Source organism: Paralichthys olivaceus, chromosome 13 (assembly GCF_024713975.1).
Source record: "Paralichthys olivaceus isolate ysfri-2021 chromosome 13, ASM2471397v2, whole genome shotgun sequence".
Taxonomy (NCBI): Eukaryota; Metazoa; Chordata; class Actinopteri; order Pleuronectiformes; family Paralichthyidae; genus Paralichthys; species Paralichthys olivaceus.
Window position 1 is genome coordinate 9,286,291 of NC_091105.1, and position 21,473 is coordinate 9,307,763.

The 21,473-nt window shown below is 42.6% G+C and overlaps 1 protein-coding gene across 3 annotated transcripts; it reads right to left on the bottom strand.

Annotated features, from left to right (window-relative positions):
- Positions 1–97: 97 nt before the first annotated feature.
- On the bottom strand, positions 98–11,822 carry LOC109633253 (BAR/IMD domain-containing adapter protein 2). Of its 3 annotated transcripts, none has more exons than XM_020092970.2 (16): positions 11,380–11,822; positions 9,125–9,275; positions 8,956–9,031; positions 8,728–8,814; positions 8,121–8,182; positions 7,748–7,819; positions 7,411–7,548; positions 6,741–6,893; positions 6,124–6,300; positions 5,400–6,045; positions 5,065–5,266; positions 4,391–4,453; positions 3,821–3,989; positions 3,069–3,109; positions 2,492–2,560; positions 98–1,982 (listed from the first exon to the last, which is right to left on the bottom strand). In XM_020092970.2, the coding sequence occupies exons 2-16, from the start codon at positions 9,170–9,172 to the stop codon at positions 1,946–1,948; spliced, it is 2,040 nt and encodes a 679-aa protein (XP_019948529.2). In that variant the 5' UTR covers positions 9,173–9,275; positions 11,380–11,822; the 3' UTR covers positions 98–1,945. The 3 variants fall into 3 exon arrangements, with proteins under 3 accessions (XP_019948529.2, XP_019948528.2, XP_019948531.2); XM_020092969.2 differs by having other exon boundaries at positions 9,125–9,278; XM_020092972.2 differs by having other exon boundaries at positions 98–2,560; positions 9,125–9,278; positions 11,380–11,821.
- Between the last annotated feature and the right edge of the window lie 9,651 nt (positions 11,823–21,473).

Sequence of the window (21,473 nt, forward strand, 5' to 3'; positions counted from 1 at the left end):
TGCATACACATATACATTGTTGCAATAATACAGTAAATGTACTTCAAATAGTGAGTTTGTTTTAAGTAGTAGAGTTACATAGTAATAGTGACAAACCTTTTCTTTCATAGAACCTTTATTTCACAACCTGTCAATATTCAGTATAGCAGGTAAAGAAAGTCTTTATCAGTAATGTCCACCGTTAAAATAAAATATCTTCTGTAGTCATCATGATTTCACCTTGATGCAATTCAGAAAACCACCTGTTTACGTTACATTTTGTCAAAACAATATTTCACTTTGGTAGAAGAGTTTTGAAATTTGGATAAATTCCTGTTGTTAGTTTTCCTGCAAGTAGAAAAAGATGCAAGTAACAACTAACATAATGTGTATTTTGCGCATTTATAATCTGCTGATCTACCCATTCTTTTTCTGTGCCCACATGCTGTATCCCGCAGACATTTATATTTCAATAAATGTGCTCTGGGTAGTTTTTATGCCACATTTCACACTTATAATAATTACTAATATTTCTTGTTGCATCACCAAGTGCATGTTTTAATTGAACTTCTCATTGATGGATCGTTAATATGAGTCACATGTTTAAAGTTACTTTTACCTTTTCCCACATTCAAATCAATGAAGGGGAGTAATGTAATTTTGTGTTTTCACTGTGTCAGTGTGTAGATCAGTTTCCTTATTGACTGCTTCAGCACACAGTTTTCAATTCAGGAATTTCTCCACTTCTGCTGCTTCTACAAACTCAGAATGTTCCACCAAAGTAAAATATCATGACAAAAAGAAATCAAATAAAAGTCATACAATCACGTTTTAAGCTCTATTTACAAGCAGGAATAAGCATTAGCTCTATCTGTCATCTTTATTAACGATGCCGTTCTACTCAAAGCAAATATATCTGATGTTAGAAATGATTTTCTACGAACACCTTCTGGGTGAATCTTCTGAATCGTTAAGGTGCTAAAATATCACATCAACTCAAAGCAGTTACAACTGAAAAAAAACAAGCGTTTCAGTTTTCACTGACACAAAAGTTCACCACTTTGCAAGAGGCACCTACAGAGCTACAGGATGTTTTGGATATCTCTAGTTTACCATGAACACTTGCTATGACATTGGTCAACTTCCCCTTTTCCTTCTTCAACACTTTCATAGTTTCCTTTCCCCAAATAAAAACTCCTATCAACTCGTCTTGGCTTTCACATCTCTCTTAAAGATTTTGCTCAGTCTGATGATTGGTAAACGTACGACTAAGGTCCACTTGTTAAGATTTTGAATAGCTTTCGATTTGGGACTTTAAATCTTAAGACTAGGCAGGCAAATTTCTCATTCTTAAGACTTTGAACCATCCACAACTACTTTCTAAAAGACAAAATCTTCTTTCAAAAATAACACCATCCAATTGTTCAGCTATCAGCAGTCACAGTTTGAGTCTGTGAAACTTTTCTCTTTCTTTATTTTGTATGTTGTATCGCTCTGTATTAAATAAGTAAATTTGTGAGTATTTAATTCAGTGTTTTCACTGGGAAATGATTAGCTTAGTAATTTAAGTCATCACATTTAAGGAGGAGTATTTTTATATTGTATTCTGAGTTCAGGCAAAGAGGTAAATTAATCCAAAAATCTACATTCATAAAATACTAATATGTAACTTTACAGCAGCACAATGTGTCGTGTTAAATGTCATTAACACAGGGAGTTGTACACTCAAACAGCATTCCCCTTGTTCAGTCATTTTAAAGTAAATATGACACGAGAAAAAACTAACTGTGTCATTTTTCATTTGAATAGTCTCTCTTAACCAAAAAATAATATTTTTAAAATGAAAACTTCAAGAGAATTTAACAATCTGGCATCTTCTCTAAAAATATATAATATTGTAATAGAGTAGGATCCTGTCCTTGTCCCGTAACACTTCATTACAGTCCAGGTGAAAGTTAACCTGCTATTAGGAGCCAGTCCCTAGATCAGCTGAACGAAGAAAACTGTTGGAAAATATGGCACAAAAACAACATTAAATGTTATGTCAAGAAAATACAATTGCTCTGTAAAACAGAAAAAGACAGAAGAGGCTTCACAGGCTGAAACAAAGCTTATCATATTAGTTATTCTGAACGAGCGAGATACAGATTCAAGCTAAATACAGCCAACTTCTGTCTGATAAAAACTAGTCTAGATTTAGTTTAAATGCCCACATTTTATATTTAATGTTAATTTTAACAGAACTTTCAGATTTCACAGTGATCTCTTCTCTATTTTCTCCTATTAAATACTTTAACAGTGAGTGGACAGCAAACATTTTTATAACAGCTCAGCCTTTACACATGAACCTTGTCTAATTTCTGTATTTGATTAAATTGCAATGAAAGAACATCCAGTAAAGTAAAATATTAAGAGTCAACATGAACCAATGAGCTGTTTGCAGGACTGAGCTGGTTCTCTGTCTTCAGCCTCAGAAAACTGGATCGCTGCTGTGAGGGAATCAAACACTCACTCAATGATGGGAGCTGAGCGATCGTTGGTGACTGTTTTTCTGAGTCGTATGTGGGCGAAGGGATTGGGCCTGAAAGACAGAAAGTTTATGATGAAAAAGCCATAAAGACTATGAGACATCATGGACACACTGATGGCCTGTTACTCTAAAGACAAATTGATTGCGTAGTTGTTCTGTCCTTGGTTTGAAACTAGCTGGAAATCTTTGTGTGTCATCCCCTCTCTCGCCTAATTTACTGTCATATCTCTTCAAACTTTCAAAAAAAGACAATAATATGTATGATGGACTTTCTTATTTACACCATGTCATGTTATGTATCTTATATCGCCGTGGGACATCTACATGATGCAATGAACACTTAATCTGGATATGTATAATAAAAATGGATAAAACAGTCAAGATGTCCCAACATTTAGTCCAAGCTCCAAAACACTGGGATGCACAGTTCTCAGAGGCAACACAAACACATTGTCTATTACTTTCCTAGTAAATGTTTTTTAATCTCACTGCCTCCAGTTCACAGTGCAGGATTTCTCTTTCCTTCTCCTACAAGGTCAGTTATAAATAAAAAGATTACCTTGCTGGGGAGGCTGATGAAGAGGCCAATTCTGAGGTGATCTGAAACACAGAGGAAACAGTAATTATCATAAGATTCCTATTAGTACTCATGTAGAGGGCAGCTCAGGCCGCAATATTCTGTCAGAACATGACCGAGCCTGAGAAAAACATTAAACTGTCAAGGTTCAGTGTGTAGGATTTGGGTGAAAGGGATCTAATGGCAGATATTAAATATAAAATAACCCTAGTGATGTTTTCACTAGTGTGATTCATCTAAACTGTACAAATAGAATTGGCCCTTTACATTCAAATACTTTATATTTACATCAGGGGTCCTCTCTATGGAGGCCGACATATTTTTTTTACAGTCGTTATCACTGGACAAACTAAGCAACTTTTGAATTTTTATGAGAGCTGAAGGTTTCCACAGGTTCTCTCTTGTGTTTGGAAGGGGAGGGGGAGGTGGGGGGTATTCAGCTGCAGCATGCAACTTCACCAGTAGATGTCACTTAATTCTACACACTGAGCCTTTAAACTAAACTAAGAAAACTAACCAAGCCTGAGACAGGTATTTTGTTTTTTTTTGTCCAAACCCCACATCATAGGCATGTCCAATGTAAAGAAAATCCAACAGCCCAGCTAATGTTATCAAACCCAAATATGAATTCAATATTTTTGTCGCTTTTCTATTCTGTCCTTATAATCAACAGTGAGTATCAGGGACATTCACTCTGACCTCTGACCTCCTACCAAAGACTTTATGCTTCTGACCTTGTTGCTGTCAGCCATGCTGTACGGGCGTGGGCGGAAGGTGCTGACCCTCTGGGGAGGAAGGGAGCGCTCCTCCTCTGACTCGGGGGTAAGGGCTGGGAGACCCGGAGACACCAGCTTGTCGAGCTGACCGGTGCTGGTGCTGTTAGCTTTAGATAAGAACAGGGAGCTGCAGGGAAGGTCACAGACAGAGAGGAAAGAATTCATGAGGAAAAAGATGGACAAAGGAAACATGATGAGCTGAGACATGTTGGTTCTGTGTGAATTCATCAACAAAGCTGTTGGTGTTGGAAAGAGATGTGAAAAGACTGGAGGGCAAAACAGTATCATTCTGTGAGCTCCTGTGACTTAGTGTGCTTCTCACATTAAAGCGTTTTTTATTTATTTGGAATTTGGATGGAAAATGGATGTCGTCCTATTAGTTTCAACATGATTCCCAACTTTTCAACCTATTGCTTATTTATTAACTGAGTTGTAAAAGACTGAAGGGAAGTGCAGGAAGCATTTCTGTCATTAAAACGTTCATCAACAATCTTAAAAACCTCAGATGTTTGCTCTTCGTTCACTCACCTCTCCAGGTGATCGATCTTGCTTAGGTGTGGCTGAGTGTAGGAGAAAGGGAACCAGCCTTTCCTGTGAAGGAGAGTTTTATTGGGTGTGATCACTGCAGCGTTATAAAGGTAAAGCTTCAAGCACCATGACACACACAACATATGATCTTGTGAGGGAAGAAAGAAAGACTCTGTCCACTCCCTGCCCTGGTGCTTATAGAAGTTTTTATATTTGATTTTGTTTCCTATATTTTATTTTGCACAAATAAACCACAGCAAATTCATTGTATGTTTAAACCTGCTTGGCAATAAAACCCAATTCTGATTTGATTCAATTCCAATTCTTGACACATTCAATCACAAGTGGACAGTTCATCTGTCCACACCTGGCATTAAAATGCGTCTTGAATGTGTCTCCTGATTGTTTGTGATCTAGAGAGTTTGATTCAAATGTTTGATTCATTGTGAAACTGAAGCAGGTCAGAGGAGAACAGCTGAGTGGGCGATCCTTCATATGTGGCACTTGTGTTCACACAGTGAACAGAATGTGGCCACGTGCGTCTCAGGCCAACTCTTGATGGGGTTTACAGATTCCAGCCAGAGACATTCTGATTTTGTGGATTACAGTGATGTTAAAGGATAAAAAGCCGGTTCAGGTTGATCGACATCAGTGTGTGATTCGTAAAAACGTACCGTCCAGTCCGTTCATTTTGACCGTAGTGCCATCCGTCTCTGGGCTCAGAGATGAGCAAGGTGATGTCGTCACCAGGCAGGAAGTGCAGTAAGCAAGCTCCTCCCCCTCCTCCACCACCCTCCGATGCTCCAGGACCGTGGGCAAACATGGCTTCTACACGTGTAGGTCCAGATAACGGCAGCATCCTGGGGAGAGTGGAGCCTGGATGGAGACATAAGAAGGAAATGAAGAGAGAGGGTTGAACATATAGACAAACACACACACACAGACAGACACACACAGACAGACACACACAGACACACAAACTAAATGGGCGTACTGTGTCACATCTTACCCAGAAAGCCGCCCAGCCTCATTTCACTGACAGGTCTTCTGGGCAGTGGAAGTGTTGCTGTAGCACACATGTCTGCAGCCTTCAGCAGCCAGGGGTTATGTGACGGTGATGAGGTGTTGCTCCCTGCTGGTCCCACCTGTTGGTGCAGCAGCTGAACAGGAGTCATGGCCCTGGAGAGAGGAGCACTGTGAGGCAGCGGAGGGCTGTGTGGAGCGCTGTGCGGGATGGGGAGGGTCATGCCGTGCAAGGAGCTGCCGGCTTGTGCGATCTGGCTGAGTGACATCACCGTGGAGGGGATGAGGCTCGGGGAGAGGTTGGACGTGTTGGTGGAAAGGAGGAGGGAGCCATGCTGGGCCGAGCCGCTGGACGTGGTGGGAGTAGATGCGGCCGGGCTGGCGCTGCTGCTGGTGCTGCTGTCAGGGAGGGGGCTGACTGATTCGCTGAGGGGGGTGCTGGTGTGCTGAGGTGAAGCTCCACGAGATGAACCTCCAGCAGCTCCTCCTGTGGATGTTGCAGAGCGAAACGTCTGGGGGGAGCCATGAGGAGGGAATGAGTCACTCTGGGAGGAGGAGGGGAGCGAGCGCTGCTGCTGTGAGCGACTTGAGTCTCCGTTCAACAGAGGAGGGACCTCCTGAACAGAAAGCCTCTGGAAAACAAAGAAGGGATTAAGGTTCACCATAAAACTTGGAAAGTCCACAGTATTAATATTATGACCTGAACTCACCTGTTCTGGCTGAGCAGAGCCCAGCTTGGTGTGGCGGAGGACCTCGGCTATCCCAGCAGCCCCTGGGCTTTGAGGCGCTGTGTGACGCAGCAGGTTCAGAGCGCGTTCCGGGAGTTTTGTCGGCTGCAAACACGACTGCTGCCAAGATGATAGTTTCTGAGAAAGGAGCTCTCTCACCTGAGTTGTTTTCATTGGCATCAAAGAGAAAAACCCAGTTACTACAGTCCACTGAGTACAAATGTGTTTGTCCAGCTAACACATGAATGAACTGTGTGAGAATGAAAACAGTTACAGCTAAAGATTGTGTTTCAGAAGTTCTTGGACAACAATGAAGATCTACAGAGGAATACAAATCTCAAATCATTCATAGAAGTGAGATCTGGCATTTTTCAACATTTTCCTGGATTTCTCAGAGAATAATTCATTGATCTTGATTAGAAGAAACCAGGCACGTTTAGAGAACTGATATTTATGAGTGTGTGAAATAAAAATTCTGATCTAGCAGATTTAAATGTGGTTTCATAGGGCGAGTGATGGACCTTCGTAGAGGTATGTTTCCCATTGTTGTTTAAACTGTGATACAAACCACTCTGGATAAGTGAGTATGAACATGTCACCTTGGAGTGGTAGTTGATGAGCAGCTTGGTGACACAACACTGTCGGTCCACCAGGAAACAATATCGCCTCCGCTCCTCGGTGAGCGCTGACTTGTAACCCGCGGCGACCATCGTGTCCAGCTCGCCTTGGCGACGACTCATTAACTCCACGAACTGAAGGAAGAGTTTAGAAATTCAACTGAACATCCTCACACACACACAGTCCATAAACAATCACACACAAACTCTCACATACTTAGAGTACAGTACACAGTGACCTTTAATACACATTGTGAGGCGAGAGGAATTACATCATATCCTGCCTGTTGCACAATGATAACAAAATCCAAATCATCTAATACTATCCCAGTGACCTTTTGTTACACACAGCTTTGATTTCTCATTTTCCAATCTGATCGGCCAAATCCTCTCGCCCGCTTGTATCATTCATGTTTCCTCCAGTAAAACGTTTTTGCTCTAAGTCGCTTGTTTTGTGAATGATCAGCTGAGACAGATTGTTCTTTAATCTTATTCACAGCGACCTACTTCTCTCACAACTTTAAATCTGCTCTAATGCTAACAGAGATGTTTAGGTTCCATGTGTTTGACGAATTCCTCAAATGAAAGAGGTCACTGTGTTACTCACTCCTTATGTATTGTATGTGAGTTAAGTTCTCAGGGCTTCTCTCACCTGCATCTCTCTGTCTCCGTATTTGTTGGGGTGACGGCTGCCCTGACTCTTCCTGCGGAGCTTCTTGAGCTGAGACTGGCAGCGCTCGATGGACTCAGATTTAGACCTCCGCTCACTCTGATACTTCTTCAGAGTGGCCTGATAGAAATGTCAGAATATTAAGATTTAGGTGTATTTTCACTTTTATTTATCGTTATATCAAAACATTTTTACCAATAATCACAGTAATATTAAATCAAAAATTTGTATTTGGCAAAAAATCACAATCAGTTAAAAGTGTGTTTTAGAAAAATGTGTAATATGAGTGTGTGATACTTCAGTAAACATCTGAACCTACTGTGAGATATTTGATGTCCAGCTCCAGCTTATGCTCCAACTGGGAAAGCAGCTCAGAGTGAAACAGTTTCAACTGTTGATGAAAAGAGACACAGATCAGCATCTTAAATGAAATGTGTTGATGCAGCAACGTTTGTGTGGAAAGTGATGAGAGTCCTCGGCCGTTGTATCAGACCAGAGGACAACATGGCTGCCCAGACTGACCTTTTAAATAGGCCCAATGTCTGGCAACTACATTATATTTCACATCATCTTAACGTCATCTGATGCTTTTTAAAAGTCACCTACAATGCATTGCAATTAAAATCACAATTTCAATGTTTAACCTGACAATAAGTGCGTCATTGTTTAGATACACGGGTGCAGAGTCTTACCACGTCCTCCAGCTGCACCTGAATCTGTCTGTGCACCTCGGCCATCTGAAACAGCGTGTCCCCTGTGAGGAACAGCAGTGCAGGCGTCAGAATCACATGACTTAAAACGAAAATCAACACAATTTCTGCATCTATAATGTTCAGAAAGTCAGAGCCAAACACTGAGTGCTCGCAATAACCGTTGATCAACACAGACACGAGCAGCAAACACACAAACACAACAGTAAATGTCATAAAACTGCTTTGACACAGTTTCTCATTTAGAGAGTGGCCTCCCTCGGTCACACAGCACTGTAGTATGTGGTGGCTGGCATCTCGCCCTCCGACACTCTTGCCTGCCTCCCCCGCTGTTTTCAGCATTACAATGAGATCATGTGGTGTTGTTAATCTCCCAACAATGACCCCACTCTCTCCTCTGTCCCTCTGTTCTCTCTCCCTCTCTCTTTATATTTCCTCATTTCCCTCTCGTCTTCATCTCCATGCTCAGCGACACATGCTGCTTCTCACCAGCTGTCCCACGGCGACTCTGGAAACTTTATCAGGTCTATAGCTGATTCATTTATTTCATTCTCCCCTCAGCACAGTCCCTCTCCACCCCCCTACTCACCCAGCTCTTTGGAGCCTTGGCTGTCGCTCGCGAGTTCACCAAGTTTCACCAGGGCGTCAAAGTACCCCTTGGCAGCCAGTGTTACCCCTGAGGAAGAGAGCGAAGTTGAGGGGGAAACAAAAAGAAAAAATCTTCAGTGATTTAAAGCTTCCTCCATGTGATTCTGAAATGCAGCGATGACAGCAAATCATGATGTGAATGTGAAAGGATCAGCTGTGTTCATCCAACCTGTCAGAGCTTTTTCATAGTGTTTCCCCATCGTCACAAAGTTCTTCAGACTGGGGTTGAATTGGTCCAAAATCCCCTAAGACACACACGCAACATGATGGACAAATTAGGACACGCAAGTCTGAAAAGGGTTTTCTACATTTATTAACATTTAACTGCAGGAATTTACCTTGTAGACATTTTCTGTCATCTTGTTCACCTCTTCAGTTCGAGACATTGTTCTTCTCTCGCGTTCGTTCTGCCACTACGTGTGTTTGTATCGTCTCTTCCTCCTGTCGTTGTTGTTGTTCAGGGTCCTACGCTCTAGAGTCAACAGAAATCTTCTAAAAGAGAAAATATCAAGAAAATGTAGTTTATTCACCACAATCACTTCTAGAATAGAAAAGAATAGAAAAGAATAGAACAGATGGAAAATTATTATAAATTATAGAACTGACAGTATTTTGCCAAACAATAAACAGATTACTATATTTAATACATTTGGGGTTTGGACACATGAAAGAAGGATTTCAAGGAATTGCACATCATCATTTTAACTAATTTCTGACATTTTACAGATAAAACAGTTGATAAAATACACAACAATACGTGTCAGATATTTGTATTAGTCCATATTAACACAGGGCCTCCTGAAACAACTGTAGAGATTCAATTAAAGCTGTTAAAGGAGTAACTACAAAATTTCTCTGCAAAGTAAATCTTCATATTTGCACTTGTCTAGTATTGTGTTTCTGTGAAGGGTTGAGAGTGTGAGATTTGAACCAGCGGGTTAAAGCCACTGAACCATCACAACAAGCGATGGCAATGTCACACCGTCATCAGTTTTGTGAGAGGTCAGTGGTTTTACTTTCTCATGAATCCCATCATCTAAGCTGCCGGTTTCTACATTATCGCTTCACAACATTGCGACAACCCAAATATTTCTCCTAGATTCGGGTGCCAGACGACTTGTTCTGTTTCAGATAAGAACAATGGGGTCCCCGGGTCCAAGGCACAGGTGTCAGAGCACTGAACAAACACACGACAAGGATGTTTCCTCGGCAGAGGGGACGATCAAGATGGGAGGGGGACCGCTCCGGGGTCAAAGGATTTCCAGTCTGGGTTTGATGGCAAAAGACTCAGCTGAGCTACTCGGTTTTCCCTGTGCAGCCCTCCTTTGTTATCACAGTGAGATTACAGAGAAAACGTTGACCTAGATCAACTAATGGTATATGACACAAAGAAAACATTTCCAGACTCTTGCTCATTAAGGCCACCCTGGTGTAGTCTGTAATTGTGCCCGTGTGAAACTGCAGGGTAAGACAGAGAAGTGGGGCCTTTGTGCAAACTGGGTTTTTAAACTTATTTCAAAGGCTTTTATAACTGTGCATATGCTTTAAAATGATGATGAAGTGACATATTGAAGCTGGTAAAACATATGCATGTGTTTATATCTGAGCTGAGCGCGGTTCACTTGCAGGAAATAAAGTGCTGCTTGTTTCAGGATGCAGCAGGAACAGTCTGCAGGTGGTTGGGGAGCTGATACAGAAGGTGCATTCATGTGGGTTGAGTGGATGTAAACACTGCACGGAGGATACAAACTCAAATTATAAAATTCTTCTATGGTGTTTAAAAGACACATGCAAGTATGGAGCGAGCAAAATGAATCAGTAAATCCATTAGTTGATCAGCAGAAAGATAATTTGGAGAAACAATAATTTGAGACGATCAACACCATCATTTCCAATAAACAGACACTTTGTGCTTTCTGGTGGTTTTAAAAGCTTCCTGCTCTATTTCTGCACATTTTTTAAATGTTTAAAATGTTTTTCTTTTGTCTGTTTTGTTTATCGTAGTCAACATTACAATGAAAGTTGTTGGACGAGAAGAAACCAGTCAGCTTAGCAGTGCAATAGTTACATTTAAATTAAAGGTAAAAAGAGCTTACTATATTATTATTATATTTATTTGTTGCATAGCTGTGAATGATCTAGAGCTTCACTGAAGTGCTACCTTTGCACAATTGCACCCTGTAACTATGGGTTTGGTGTAGAATTAAAATCTATCATTATTATTATTTGCAGCTGAAATGCTGACACATGTAGACTACCGCTCTCATTTCTCTCAGGATCCTGTGTGATGCTGCAGCTGCATTAGTCATCTGGTGTTAAATGAGCCTTGCCTTCCACACCATCTCCTCTCATCAACACCTACATCAAACACTAGATGAGTGCAGTGTTTTAAACTCCCTTAAACACGTAAACATCCTCACAACGACAGGAAGTGTTTCAAACTGGTTTTGAGAGGAAATCAGAAGAGTTGGTTTATCCTCACTCAGCCATTTGTCCATTCATGCAGCTACCTGTTGATCTCAGCTTCCAGACAGAAACAAATAACCCAGCTACTTAGATATAAATTTAAAAAAAAGAAAAGAAAGTTACATACCTTTTCTGATCTCATTGTTGGGAACCATAAAGACTTCCTGCGTGTCTTTGAGAGTTTAATGAAGAGAAGGAGAACACCCCCCCTCTTTTCTTCCTATTAGACTACTTTCCCTCTCGGTTGGTTAGTGGGGGGTTGTTTCATCCAGCAGGCACTAAATCTCAGCTGCCCTCCACCACTCTTTCACATGGCCCTCTCTCTCTCTCACCCTCTCTTTTCCTCCCTCTCTCTCTCTTTACTCCATGCAGGAATCGGGGTCAGATATGTGGGAGCCGTTCAGTACCTCTCCTCATTACTGAGCCGATTATCAACATGCCTTCAGAAAAAAAAAGAGAAAATGCCGACAGACTCGCCCCAGCAGATCCAAACTACAGCCTCCCAGTCTGAGTGCACCTCTCTCTGCCTCCCCCTCTCTCTCTCTGCCGCTCTCTCTCTCTCTCTCTCTCTCCCTCTCTCTCTCTCTCTCTCTCACTCGTGCAGAATAACAATGAGCTGACGGGAGCTGGTCTGAATAGCAGCAGCAGCAGAAGCAGGAGGAGAATAATGACTTGAACTTTTACAGCCCAAAGACAGAGCAGACCTATCACTGGCCAACATCCACCAGAGCCATCACACATTCCTGCTCCCCATTCTCACAGAGGAGGAGGAGGAGGAGGAGGAGGAGGAGGAGGCCCCTGCATCTGCACAGGCCTCTTCATCAACTGCAACAGACTTTAAAGGTGTACATAGACATTCAAAGGAGAGTTTAAAGGGATAGTTCACTCAGAAATAAAACTTCACTCATTATCTACTCACCACTGTGCAGGTGGAGGGGTGGTGAAGAGTTTGAGTCCACAAAACACTTCTGGAGTTTCAGGGGGAAACAGTGTTGGAGGTCAATGGTGACCACTTCTTCAAATGCATAAAAACAACAGAAAAAACATAAAATGCCTCTTTACTGCTGCGTTGGAGTCATCCAAGTGTCCATGAGCTCCAACATTCAAAGTCGACTGGAAACGGCACCATTTCGATGATTTTATCGTGTAATGTCCTCGTACAATGCTCTATGAAATTAGAGCCACTCAGTTGCTAGAGTCCTTTAGAGAGTTTAGTGTCCACCAGGAAGAAGGAGGTGCATCTGAACAAATCAAACACATACTTAAGATCATTTGGTGGATTTTAAAACAAGCTGCCAGTTAAGGTTGTTAAAAGGTTTAAACCCTTCAGTTTACCTGTAGGAATTAAATGATGGTGGCAAAATGATGAACCTCTTAATTCTGTCTGCTGAAAAAGTTTGAATTAAACAGTTGAATAAAACTTATTTTAAAGGCCTTTATCACAAAATATAGTGTCATCTGGTCTTTTTACACAGGTCAGGTGTATGTTATTCTCCTACTGGAGATGTTGAAATGTTTCTAAAACACAAAATAAGATTTTAAGAAATAAAGTCAAAACAATACATAAATCTAAAAACCTGAAATTGTCCATTCTAATATGGCCCTTAGTGTATTTATTCTATGAACTGCTGGCTACTTTAAACTCTTACAGTAACAGTGTATGACTTGGTTGCATTTGAAATGTAATTCTAAGGGCTGAGCGTTTTAAATTAACTTTTAAATGTGAAGGAATACTCTCACACACCAGAAGTAATTAAATCAAATCTGTGGTTTTATTTTCCACCATGTAAAAAGGACAAAATGTTGAAGCTAGTCTGATTCTCTGTCCTCACATTTGAACGTCTCATTAAATACTAATATTATCTAGAGACCTCACATCACCTGCCGGAGGTTCGGGTGAGGCTGTCTTGTGTTGCAGTTGCAGGTTTTTCCCACAGGATGGCGACAGCATGACATGACTCCTCCCCTGCAGGAGACTGAATATCCAGTGTGGTGCAACCACAGACTGTCTGTACTGCATCCCTGTATAAACAGACTATGGGTGCAACAGGTGCAGGGTCTCTGTGCTGCAGCACTAAATGTGTGTGTGGGAGACCAGCACGTGCAGGTAAACACAAACATTCACATAATAAATGTAATGGGGTCAATCCTTAATAAAAAGTTTAAGTTAAAACAGGATATTTTTAGCGGTGTTATTTCCCCTGTTATGCTTATGGTATTTTAGATATAAAAACACAGCGCTAATTTACCTGACAGGACGGCGATGCCTATAGGATGCGGGGAGTCGGCGAAGGCTATTTAAGGACGCCGTAGTCGCTGTCTCTCTCTCTCTCTCTACTGCCGGTCCGGTGAGGTAGTTTAGCGTGCGCGCAGCAGGTGTGGACGCGAATTGTTTGTTGCGAGGCCAGCGTACAGCCGCGTGTGTGTGTGCGTCGCCACACATGCACACTGTGTCTCCTCCAGTTAGCGTGTCCCCACAAACTCAGAACAATACCTGTAAGTAATGCGCCTGAACATTTATTCGGAGTTTATACCATTGTGTCTGTGACATTAAGTGTAGTTGTCTTTTCCTGTTTTAGTATTTGTCGTCAAGACAATAAGGACGGTGGGGTCTCCGCTGTATTTTAATGCTCTGAAGGTATGTCATAATGATGTGTTATGTTTGCAAATGATTTGAAACATTTTGATATATTTGTTTAATAATTGTGTGACCAAATGACATGCTTGTTTTGTAGGGCTGCCTTCTGGCAGAATATTTATGGTCACTGTTTTTTCCCACATTTAGATTTCATTTAGATTATTTGGCCTTGTTTAGAATTAGTTTTATTTCTGATTAATTTGTTTTATTTCTGGTTTCTTTGTTTTGTTTTATTTTGTTCTTGGTTTTGTGGGCAAGGTGCAATATGACTGACGGGTACTATGCAATCCAGGTGTAAATGGCTTGAATATTAGTGAGTTATTGGCTCCGTAAACTTGAGGCCCTCTTCTGTGATTTTATTGTATTATATCGCTTGCTGTGCTAATCCACTGGTGGAATTACACCATTGTTAGGATTCTTAAAGTGTGCTGTGCTTGTTTTATGCATGATGATTTAACTTGTTGAATTGGGTCTTGAGCCGTTCATTTCTCTCCTTTTAAACTGTTATTTATATCACGTACAAGCCAGTACCCTAGACTTTGCACTTGATCCTGTGCTGTTTGATCAGTCTTTTTAAATAATTGTCCGACTTAAATAAATTGTTAAGCTTTTGGAATCATCAGCCTCCCGTCCCGTTTATTCTGGATACATTTGGTGAACCTGATTGGCATTTAACTGTCTCGCTAAACTTTCGATCACTACAGAATTGGCGTTGTTGGCAGGATCGGAGGCTGAATATAAAGATTTTGGTTTATTTTCAATATTCTTTTTATTTTTTTATTGTGTTTTGTTTTTGGCCCTATTAATTGGTAGGAACTAGGCCAGAGTGGGAAAAAACAGTGGCTGGTCTACAGGTGAAGAGGACCACAGGCTGATTTGAAGATCTCTCAACACACTGACTGCCCATTGGGAGGATGGAAGAAGTTCAGGCCCTTATGGAACAGCTGCAACAGCTGAAAGCAGCCAATGAACAGTTGAGAGAGCAGTTGCAGAACCAATCACAGTTACCTGAACCAGTTCCAGGGCCATCCACTGCTTCTCCTAATGTGGTTCCAGCAGACAGTCTAGCCTGTGATGCAACCAACCTCCGTTATGTTTACGTACCTAGAGAGCGTAAATGCCCCAAGTTCACTGGTAAAATGTCAGTTGATCTGTTAACAGTTGAACAATGGATTGAAGAGGTACATAGATGTCTGGAGGTTAGGCATTTGCCAGTTCTTGAACAGTTGCTGTTTATTACAGACCATTTAGATGGAGGTGCAAAGTCAGAGATAAATTTTCACTCTCGTGCTGACAGAAATACTCCTGAAAAAATCTTTCAGATTTTAAGAGAAAACTATAGTTGCGCTCAGTCCTATGTTGCAGCCCAGTTACAGTTTTTCCAACGTACTCAGCGAGAGGGTGAATTTTTGCGTGATTACTCGCATGCTCTTAAGTCCTTAATGGACTTAGCAATACGTAAAACGCCTGGTGGTATCCCCAACTCTGATGTCCTGTTGCGTGATCAGTTTGTTGAACATGTGCTGGATGATATGTTGCGTAGAGAGTTGAAGCAGCATGTGGTCCAACAACCAAGTATTTCTTTTGTAAACCTTCGGGCTATTGCTATTAGATGGGCAGAAACAAGTAGACAGGGAGGTAAAATTAGATCTCGGGTCAACTCTTGTGACTCATACTCTCAGGCAGTGGATAGATCCGAGGGTAGAACAAATGCGGTCACTGCTAGCTCTAATGATGAAATGGCCGAGATAAAAGAGTGCCTTCGCAAACAACAAGCTCAATTAGATACTATCATGAAGCATGTCACTGCCCAGTCCTCTCAGCCTACTCAGAGCGATGTAGCCCTGACCCCAGCTAAACAGTTACGATTTCCAACAGATAGCAAATTAATTTGTCACCGTTGTAATAGAGCAGGCCACATAGCCAGGTTCTGTAGGGTAAACCTAACTGCTGCTAAGACCCGTGAAGGATCTGTTTTTGAAGTGGGGGTGCACAGACAGGTAGGGGGAGGGGGTTCTGATTCTCAGCCATCGGGAAACTAGGCCCCTCTGGTGCAGAGAGTCAGGCATCAGAAAAGGGTTTTGTGGACTCACCTGAAGACCGAATGGATGATCACTCTCGACTTATAGGAGATTGCCCAGTTGTGAAAATCAGCATGGGGGGTGTAGTGGTGCCCTGCCTTTTGGATACCGGGTCAATGGTAACCACGATCAGAGAAAGCTTTTTTGAGAAACACTTCAGGTCACAGGGTGTCGGGCTTCTAAAGAAATGTCACTGGTTACGTCTTAAGGCAGCCAATGGCCTTAAAATCCCTTATCTAGGATATATGGAGCTCAATGTCACTGTTTTGGGTAAAACCCTCCCTCAAATGGGCGTGCTAGTTGTAGAGGACCCCCTAGATGATCCTATACCACAGCAGCAGGCAGTATCTGGCCTCTTGGGAATGAACATCATTCGCCACTGTTACCGTCTGCTTTTTGAACAGTATGGACCTCGTCTTTTTGAGTCACCTGTCCTACAAGCTGCTAGTAAGGAGTGGAAAACAACTCTTTCTATGTGTCATCGCATTGAGGCTTTAAACTCGCAGGGGCGCTTGGGTATAGCCAAAGTCCGAGGTCGAGCTGTTCGTGTTCCTGCTGGTTCCCTGAAATGGATAAGCACTTTCTGTCCCTGCACTTTCAACACCACCCTCCCATTAGTGCTCCTGGAACCCCTAGCAAAAGGAAATCCTCTCCCATCAGGTGCCCTTGTATCTGCAGCCCTTCTCTCTGTCCACCAGGGCAAGGTGGACATTCCTGTAGTCAATGTGGGAACTGAAGATGTTTGGCTGCAACCTCATACACAGCTGGGTGAGCTGCATGTGGTTGAACTGCAAAGATCGAAGAGCTCTATCCTTATCAGGGAAATGGACGACCAGAACACGCTGGCAGTGATTCAGGAGGTGACTGCAGTGTGTCCCCCATCCATTGGTCTGTCTAGGCTGTCATGGCCTAATCTTTCCTCCGAGCAGACGAAACAATGCATAGAGCTTTTGCAGAAGCATGTCACAGTTTTCAGTCAAGGAGAGGGAGACCTAGGATGTACCACACTGGTAGAGCATGAAATTCCTATAGTGGACGATGGCCCAGTTAGGCAACGCTATCGCAGGCTCCCGCCGTCACAGTATGAGCAAATCAAAACTCACATTCAGGAGTTGTTGGATAGAGGGGTTGTACGTGCAAGCTGCAGCCCATACTCCTCTCCGATCGTGGTAGTTTTTAAAAAAACTGGAGAAATTCGCTTGTGTGTGGACTACAGGTTGCTCAATGCCAAAACAAGGAAGGATGCTTATCCGCTGCCCCGAATCGAAGAATCCTTAGATGCCCTCACAGGCGCTCAGTGGTTTTCAACATTGGATCTTGCAAGCGGGTACAACCAGGTACCCATGGCAGAAAAGGACAAAGCAAAGACTGCTTTTTGCACCCCTTTTGGACTCTTTGAGTTTAATCGAATGCCGTTTGGGTTATGTAATGCCCCTAGTACGTTTCAAAGGTTGATGGAGAGGATCTTTGGAGACCAAAGTTTTCAGTCCTTGCTTTTATATCTGGATGATATTGTTATCTTTTCAAAAACTTTTGACCAGCATCTCCAACGTCTCGAGTTGGTTCTAACTCGTCTCAAAAAGCACCATCTGAAATTGAAGCTAAGTAAATGTCATTTTTTTCAATCTGAGGTCAAATACCTGGGTCATGTCATCTCAGCATCTGGCGTGGCCACTGACCCTTCTAAGATTAGTGCAGTGGCTGAATGGGCACAACCCACTACATGTACAGAGCTTCAATCATTTTTGGGATTCGCATCCTATTATCGCCGCTTTGTGGAAGGTTTTGCGAGATATGCAGCCCCCCTCCACCAGTTGGTGGCCGAAATGGATGGAACAAAGAAGAAATGCAGAACCCTTGGTAAAGCCGTTATAGGCGACCGTTGGAGTAATGACTGTGAAAATGCTTTCCAAACACTCAAGAAACTGCTTGTGACAGCGCCAGTTCTGGGATATGCTGACTTCACCAAACCCTTTGTCCTTGAAATCGATGCTAGCCATGCTGGACTTGGTGCTGTGTTATCACAGGACCATGATGGAAAACGGCGACCAATTGCTTTTGCAAGCAGAGGCCTTAGGCCCACAGAAAGAAACATGTCCAACTACAGCTCCAGAAAGCTAGAATTCCTGGCTCTTAAATGGGCGGTGACCCAAAAGTTTCGAGAGTACCTGCTGGGACAGAAATTTGTAGTATTCACTGACAACAACCCCCTCAGCTACCTGCAGTCAGCTAAACTGGGGGCGGTGGAACAAAGGTGGGCATCAGAGTTGGCAGTTTTTGATTTTGAGATAAAGTACCGCCCAGGACCAACCAATCGCAATGCAGATGCTTTGTCACGCCAGTTGCACTCTCAGAGCATATCACTTTTATTCCCCGGCTTGAAGGTGCCGCCGGAAGTCCACGAACCAGCAAAAGCCTTACTTGAAAGTGCCCACGCCATGGCTGTAACCTGCCAAGCTATAGGTGCTTTCCCATCACGGCCCAAAGCTGACCTAATTGCTCTACAGGCCACAGATCCAGTAATTGGTACCTTCCTACAATATTGGAAGAGGGGCACACCTCCAACTAAACGAGAAACGGCCAATGCTGGTAGAGGCGTTAAGAAGCTGGTGCAGCAGTGGTCCAAAATAAAATTGAAGGATGGTGTCTTATACCGTCAAATACAGCTACCAAGGGAAGGACAAGTGGTGTTCCAACTCCTGCTGCCTCAATGTCTGCATGGAGAGGTCCTTAGAAGCCTTCATGATGACCAGGGCCACCAAGGCATTGAGCGTACCAACAGTCTAGTGAGGCAGAGATGTTTTTGGCCCTTTATGGGAAGTGACATTGACAGATACTGTCGGGAGTGTAACCGGTGCACACTGGCCAAAGTAGTACAACCAAAAGTCCGTACATTCAGGGGCAGTCTGTTAGCCTCTAAACCATTGGAAGTCATTGCCATCGATTTTACTGTATTGGATAAGGCCAGTGATGGAAGAGAGAATGTGCTGGTGGTCACGGATGTGTTTTCAAAGTTTTCCCAAGCATTCCCGACACCAGACCAGCGGGCCAGTACAGTAGCCCGTGTCTTGACTGAAAAGTGGTTCTACATTTATGGCGTACCCAAACGCATCCACAGTGATCAGGGGAAGTGTTTTGAAGGGGACCTTTTGAAAAGACTGTGTCAACTGTATGGAATTGAGAAAAGTAGAACCGCACCTTACCACCCTGAGGGCAATGGACAGTGTGAAAGATTTAATCGAACATTGCATGACTTGTTGCGCACCCTGCCGCAGGAAAAGAAGAAAAAATGGCCAAAATACTTACCTCAGGTTCTTTATGCATATAATACCACAGACCACCAATCAACTGGTTATTCACCATATGAGCTTATGTTTGGCCAGAAGGCACAACTACCTGTGGATTTCCTGTTGGGCGCATCACAGGAGGAACCCACATCTAGGTCGGCAGAGGATTGGATGGATGAACATCAAAATCATCTGAGTTCAGTGTATCTTCATGTTAAGGAACGGCTCCAGCAGGCAGCAGAACAGAGGAACAGACACTATCAACCTAATGCAACTTCTCTTATCGCTCCTGGAACCTTGGTCTACAGGAAAAGTCACCCCATAGGACGCCACAAGATTCAGGACGCCTGGGATCCAGCTGTGTATGTGGTGGTAAAAAACCTGGATAACGAAGGAAGGGTATATAAAATATCCCCCAGAGATGGTGCTGGCCCAGAAAAGAATCTTAACCGGTCAGAACTCAGAGTGTTACCAAACCCCATTATCAATAGGCCCATGACCCAAAACCAACCGGTACCTGATATAGGCCTGGTCGAGGATCCACCAGATTTTAATAAAGATGATGAAGACAGTGACTCAGATGGGGTCATAATCACCATGGAACCCGAGTTGTGCAGAGTTCAGGCCCCCTCCCTCACTCCCCTTGAACTAAATCGTCAAACCATGGTCACAGAATTACAAAGCTCTGGCACCCCACTATCCAGTTCAGTTCACAGCCAAGAAAATGGCCCAAACAACGTTAATATAGTAGCAACAGGGCAACCAAACCTATCACAAAATAGGCCCAAAAGGAACACAGCCGGGCGTCACACTAACCCTTTTAACCTTCCGAGGTCAGTAAATGAAACCGTTGATACCTCAGTTAGAACTTTGCAGGTGAGCCATGCTGCAGATCGTCACGTTGTTGAGACCGTGTTTAGACCCTGGGTGTAATTGGTAACCGGGACGGTGACCTTTTAAAATTGGGGCCAATGTAATGGGGTCAATCCTTAATAAAAAGTTTAAGTTAAAACAGGATATTTTTAGCGGTGTTATTTCCCCTGTTATGCTTATGGTATTTTAGATATAAAAACACAGCGCTAATTTACCTGACAGGACGGCGATGCCTATAGGATGCGGGGAGTCGGCGAAGGCTATTTAAGGACGCCGTAGTCGCTGTCTCTCTCTCTCTCTCTACTGCCGGTCCGGTGAGGTAGTTTAGCGTGCGCGCAGCAGGTGTGGACGCGAATTGTTTGTTGCGAGGCCAGCGTACAGCCGCGTGTGTGTGTGCGTCGCCACACATGCACACTGTGTCTCCTCCAGTTAGCGTGTCCCCACAAACTCAGAACAATACCTGTAAGTAATGCGCCTGAACATTTATTCGGAGTTTATACCATTGTGTCTGTGACATTAAGTGTAGTTGTCTTTTCCTGTTTTAGTATTTGTCGTCAAGACAATAAGGACGGTGGGGTCTCCGCTGTATTTTAATGCTCTGAAGGTATGTCATAATGATGTGTTATGTTTGCAAATGATTTGAAACATTTTGATATATTTGTTTAATAATTGTGTGACCAAATGACATGCTTGTTTTGTAGGGCTGCCTTCTGGCAGAATATTTATGGTCACTGTTTTTTCCCACATTTAGATTTCATTTAGATTATTTGGCCTTGTTTAGAATTAGTTTTATTTCTGATTAATTTGTTTTATTTCTGGTTTCTTTGTTTTGTTTTATTTTGTTCTTGGTTTTGTGGGCAAGGTGCAATATGACTGACGGGTACTATGCAATCCAGGTGTAAATGGCTTGAATATTAGTGAGTTATTGGCTCCGTAAACTTGAGGCCCTCTTCTGTGATTTTATTGTATTATATCGCTTGCTGTGCTAATCCACTGGTGGAATTACACCATTGTTAGGATTCTTAAAGTGTGCTGTGCTTGTTTTATGCATGATGATTTAACTTGTTGAATTGGGTCTTGAGCCGTTCATTTCTCTCCTTTTAAACTGTTATTTATATCACGTACAAGCCAGTACCCTAGACTTTGCACTTGATCCTGTGCTGTTTGATCAGTCTTTTTAAATAATTGTCCGACTTAAATAAATTGTTAAGCTTTTGGAATCATCAGCCTCCCGTCCCGTTTATTCTGGATACATTTGGTGAACCTGATTGGCATTTAACTGTCTCGCTAAACTTTCGATCACTACATAAATAACAGGAAATAATCAATAATGATGTCAGTC